Source organism: Terrapene carolina, unplaced genomic scaffold (genome assembly GCF_002925995.2).
Source record: "Terrapene carolina triunguis isolate 2854851 unplaced genomic scaffold, T_m_triunguis-2.0 Scaffold85, whole genome shotgun sequence".
Classification (NCBI taxonomy): domain Eukaryota; kingdom Metazoa; phylum Chordata; order Testudines; family Emydidae; genus Terrapene; species Terrapene triunguis.
Genome location: NW_020664436.1, coordinates 17323238 through 17329237, shown reverse-complemented (window position 1 = coordinate 17329237; position 6000 = coordinate 17323238). Strand labels below are relative to the sequence as shown.

General features: G+C 38.7%; 1 protein-coding gene across 1 annotated transcript in view; it reads left to right on the top strand.

Moving 5' to 3' along the window:
* The window catches only part of FMN2 (formin 2), a 219322-nt gene that overhangs the window by 23647 nt on the left and 189675 nt on the right, over positions 1 to 6000 (top strand). The window contains exon 2 of the mRNA XM_026649606.1: positions 5305 to 5471. Coding sequence (XP_026505391.1) covers positions 5305 to 5471 — 167 coding nt within the window. The remainder of the gene's footprint in view (positions 1 to 5304; positions 5472 to 6000) is intronic.

Sequence of the window (6000 nt, the reverse complement as noted above, 5' to 3'; positions counted from 1 at the left end):
CCCAGTCCCAGTCCTGTCCCCCTCAGTTCCTCCACCCTGCTTCCCCCGGTCCATCCCCACACACCCACCGACTCCCTTGACCTCCCTCCCCCCAATCCCACTGCCTGGACCCACCCCCGTCCCACTCAGGACATGCATGAAAAAGAAGCAATGGGCTTAAATTGTAGCAAGGGAGAGTTAGGTTAGACATTAGGAAAAACTTGCTAACTGTAAAGGTAGTTAAGGACTGGACAAATTACCTAGAGAGGTTATGGAATAGCAGTCATTGGAGTTTTTTAAGAGGTTAGACAAACACCTGTCAAGGATGGTCTAGTTGTTATTACTCAGTCCTGCCTCAGTGCAGGGGTTTGACTAGATGACCTGTTGATGTCCCTTCCAGTCCTACATTTCTGTGATTCACACTGAATTGCCTTGTGCCACTGTCTAGTAGTAGTGGCACACAGTTCTCTGACATGCAGGTTTATAAAATTGTAGTTAATATACAGTTTAGAGTATAGCAATTTTAAAGCTCTGCATGTTCAGACCAACTGAGCTGAAAATTGTGATCTTGTATTCAAAACTATTAAGATGTGGGCTGAAATAAAATCAGCATGAATTGCTCAACAATATCAATGGAATCAGCATTGCGCTGCTATATATTGTAAAACATTACAGTGAAATCTTGCAAGTATTACATAGCACGCCGCCTTGCCCAAGTGGTAACTAAGCATAACATCTTCCTGTTTCAACATTCTTAACTTGTATCCCTCCTAGAAGTTTTTTTTTTTTTTTTCAAACACTGAATGCTGCTAAGTTATGAGTTTTAACAGGTTTTTTTTCTTTTAAACCACAGCACTGAATGTTATTCTAAAATTGTTTTCCAAATATTCTTAAACTCCCAGTTTATCCCCCGCTGATGTTCATTGTGAAAAGTATTGCAGGTCTAATAATAATATTTGGCACTTTTGTAATTCACTGTCCAACATGTGTTTTGTGCCCTCCTGTGGTGGATTTTTAGAGGATAACTGTATAGCTACCAGCTAAGGGAGTTATAGCTTGAACTCAAGTAGTAGAAGCTCATGCTTTTAAGTCTGGATGGCTCGGGTTCAATCTTTGGTGACTAGTTATGATGGAGGTTGCTACACTTATAATCCCTTTAATCAGAGGTTCTGAATATGCTTTGTTGTAGGCAGAACTAGCCTATAGTTAAGCAACCGAAAATTTAGAATGGGAAGTGTTGAAATGTTGGGAAGCCTTATAATTTTGCCAATCTGGAACGAACATCCCATCTGAGGGATTGGGGCGGGGAGAGAGGAGCGTGAGACAGGACCAGGAAACTGGGACAAGGAATCCAGAGCGGTAGTGGGGGGCAGTTGAAATCAGATGAGGAGCTGGGGCGGGTTAGACAGCAATAGGATAGACATAGACTGGAGGGGACAGGGAAGAAGGGTCTTTGACTACTAGAGACCACTTCGTTCTCTGAACATTTGATTCGCGGGAAGCAGGGGAGGGGGAAGAGTAGGGGGTGGAGCGTTCAGGGGAGGGGGCGGAGTCGGGACAGGGACTTTGGGGAAGGGGCGGGGAAGGGGCGGAGTTGGGGCAGGGCCGGGGGCGGAGTTGGGGCGGAGCCAGGGCCCCTTGGAGTGTCCTCTTTTTCCAGGACTGCAATATGGTAACCCTAAAGAATAGTGATTTGAGGTAGTGAAAGAGATTCCTCTTTTTCCCCCTCCTCCTTACGAGACTATTGTGTTGCCTTTTTTGGGTCTGGCTTTGAGGGGAATCAATGTGGCTAACCCTTTCTGACCATTCAAGTGGGTAATAATCTTAGCCCCTCAGATTGTTCCTTCTGAACTAGCTATTTCATATGCAGAAAATTTAAATAGCTTAACACCTCATTTTAAACATGATCCAGTAAGTGTGTTAAAATATTTAACCCATTTAGTGTTAATAGAGAGAGTTGTTCACAGCAGTTCAGCATGAAGCTGTTTCCATATTCATAGACAATTGAGGTCATTTAAGCTTGCATTCGGTAAAACATGTATAATCTAAACTGACAATGTATTTTTACTTCAGATTTTCATGTGTGTGTTTGTGCAGTAATTTCAAGGGACATATGCAGTATTAGAACACAGATTTGTTTAAAGATAATGCCTGCTTCATGATGGTAATCCTTATTAGCATCTTGAGTCAAGACATCAATAGATGCAATGTTTAAGGGGGGGATGGTTTAGTGCTACTTAAGTTTGCTGCAGAGATGAACTGAAGGGTTTTTCCCCCTAATAGCGTTTTTGTTTAGATAACAGATGTTAATCTAAAAATATTCTGCTCTTTTGATAACTGGTATTGAAAAACATGTCTTTGTTACCTAATGTGTTCAAATAATCATCATAAATTGGAGAGAACACATCCAATACAGATAGAGAGCATGATGAGAAATGCATGATGTTATTTTTGAATCCAGAAACCCATTTAATTAATCAAACTGTTTAAAAATATGTATATTGTCTGAAGCCTATAATATGGTTTAATGTTTAAATGAGATTTTTTTTTAAAGTGGTGAGTAATTTACCAATGAATACTATATTTGTTTAAATTGAGTAAATGGGAATGAAATCTTTGGCTAAGTATGCTGTTTCACTGAACAAATATTTAAGGTTAAAGTCCTTTGCTAAGACTGCCAACAAGGGTGCTGTTTCAAAGACCAGAGAATCATCAAGCGGGGATGTCACACTTACTTCCTTAGCACTAGGGGGAGTTCCTCTGTCTGGTTTAAGGCATAGTTGCCCAAATCTTCCAGAATAACTGGCGATTTTTGGGTTTCCAAGTTGACACTTTAAAGGGGCCTGACTTTCAGAATCAGGCCCCTCTAAGGTGTCTTAATTTGGGCACTCAAAAATCACCGGTTGCTTTTAGCAATTTGTCCCACTATAGGGAAGCATGCATTGCTGTTGGCTATTATTTCACAAACCCAATTAAAATCATCTTAGAAATCTCTTTTCTCAGACTTACTGTGCATTAATGTGAAAACTGATCATTTGCTGCTTATCATGCCATTTAATTGTACTGGCAGGATTTGGTTGTGGCTGATTTTTCTTCTAATAAGAACGCTGATCTGCTTTAAAGGAACACTATTTTTTTGTTATTTTACAGCTTGATTGGAGGCAGTGGTTGCTGCTCTAAAGAGAGAGGCAAAGACCTAACAAAAACTTGGCTGTCATAACTCCTTAGTTGTGCTTTGAAGCTGTAGGCCCATGGATTTGCTTTGTTTCAAGGCAACTTCTGTTGTATACCATCACACTGTACAAAAGAGAAAGATTAATTTCAAACCAATATTCTAGGTGTACTAAACGCAAAGAATATATTTCCTATTGAGAAGGACAGTTACCTTTATTTATTAAATATAAACAGAGGTGTTGTCAGAACAAGCTACATTTTTACATAAACACTAAAATGGAGGGTGTTAAAGGGGTGCTAAGCAAGATGCATTATCACCATTATACAGATGGTGAAAATAGTGGACAGAGAAGTTGGACAACTTGTCTGAGGTCAGAAAGCAAGTCAGTTGTATAGCACATACCAGAACTGAGGTTTCTTGCCAGCCAAGTATCTGAATCCATTAGACCATATAGTATTGTAGTGAAAGATAAGGAATCAAAGAGAATATTAATTGACACAATGAAGAGAAACGGCCTTCAAAACTATCAAATCTTTTAGATTTGAAAAGTGAACATCAAATCCTAGATTTCTTTTCTTTTCTTTTCTTTTTTTTTCTTTCATGACATTAAACTACCTGATGTTAGGTTAATACCTGATTCTAGGATTGTACACTATCTGTAAAATCTGCCCAGTGAAATTGGAAAGCCTTAATATTTCAATATGTCTGAACAAAATGCATGCTTCAGAAAACTGGATACATTTTGCAATACAGCCTGTGAAAATTTCATTTTGTTTAAAATCATTCTTTACATAGAAATGTTTGAAATTTCTTGCATTCTAATGTGAAAACCACATTTCATGAAAAGCAAAATGCCCCATAATTCCAAATATTTGTTTCAGTAAAACTCTGAAAAATGCTTTGATGGCTTTGTTGGATTGTGATGATTGTTACTGTTTTGGCCATAAATTGTATATGCAGCTAGTCCGTGCTAAAACTTTCTACTAATTTCATTGCTCCCGTGTTTCCTCTTCTCTCTTCTCCTGCACTTGTTCCATCTATTTCTTGTAAACAGGAGCAACCTTAACTTTGGCGTTTCCTGATTTGTCTGTTTTTAAATGGTTAACCATGCAACTTTTAATAGTCTTTTTAGTATATATTTCTGCATTACATGTGAGTGTGTAACTAATCTGTTTTTTTGTTTTTTTTTAATTCTCCGTTTGGCTAGACTTGTACAGCACTAGCTTCTTCGGACCTGACAGTATTGTCATCTGTTACGTACTTTGCAAGAACAACCTGCACAAGATCAGGGCCTTCCATGATCTCCTGAGGTCCCTTCCAACCCTAATAATCTATGATTCTATGATATTTTATTGGTGGAGAGAATATTTGGGGCGCAAAATCCAGGGTTTAGTCCTATACGAGGCAACCTCCATTGAACCTGTGCCTCTATGTACAAAGGCCTGTGTTAAAATGATTCTCTTCTGGCCTGGAGCAACCTTTGGAGCTCCATAAATGTCACTCTTAAATGGCCAGTAATTATGATTTTTTTTTTTTCAAATGACATGAGACACTCTCTCCTGAGAAGTAGAGCACCAACTCTAGAATACTAGTATCTCCTTTTGTGTAGTTCTAAAGGTAGGAGTTGGAAGACTTTGGTTCTATTCTTGACTTTGTGCCAGCTCGCTATGTGACCTTGAACAAGTTACTTAACCCTGTTGTACCTCATGTTCCCCATATGGAAAATGGTGTAGTGTATACTTGACTTTTGAGGGCCTGTGATAAAAAATAACTGTATAAGTGTAAAGTAGAATTTAATTATGTTTCTGATAGCAGGAGACTGGTTCTAGAATGGAAATTCAGGACTCTTGTTTGTTTAGTACAACAGCTAGGCCACTTAAGCCAACTTGATGTATATTTTCTCTTTGAAGCCCTGTGAACAATAAGTAGTACTGAACCTTTAATTTATATAATTGTTAAACTAGCGCATAGAGATTTATTTTTACTTGAAGGTTGATCTGCTGACTTGTAGGATATACTGAGAAACTTGAAGTTTTTGGTGTCTATACTTGTCAAGCTCTTTATTTGAGGAGTTAGATAAAATGTCCTAAGTTTTTTATTCTACAAAGATGCTTACAAATTATCATTGGTCTATTATATAATCTTTGCAGGGCGAACTCTTCTGGAAAAACTGTTCAGCCAGCAGGAGAATGCCCCACAGGAAGAAGCAGAAAAGCTATGTTCTAGGATCATTGCGATGGGGCTCCTACTTCCTTTCAGCGATTGCTTCAGAGAACCATGTAATCAGAGTGCGCAGCAGAGCACGCCCACGTTTGATGTAAGTTGCAGAATATATACTGTAGTTACTTGTAATGAAAATTTTAAATTATCAATGATTTATGATACCTATCAATCTAGGAAAATTCTCCTCTTAGAGAAAACTTTTTCTCCCTGTGATCAAGTGACTAAAATTATCATCTTAAATGTGGCAACTAAATGTAGTGCTTGGGTTCATACATGTTCATGACTGGATATACAAAATATAATGGAAACAATTATTTCCCCTTTCCCATAAAATGGTTTTCCTCAAGATTTGAGGGCATAATGGTAGTGTCTGCTACGTTGCTGTACTGTAAACTGGTGAAAATAATAGCTACACCAACCCTCTTCTCTTTTTTGTAGGAAGGTATACATGGCTTTCTGCATTTCAATCATGAGATCATACCTGGTCTCCTGCAAGTCCGATGGTAGCTTCACTGGAAAACCAACAGTATACCATTCTGGCAGTGCCAGATTAAGAAATGTTTGGGGCCCCATGTACAATGGCAATTGGGGGGACATCTTCCCTGCTTCTGGGGAGAGGGGTT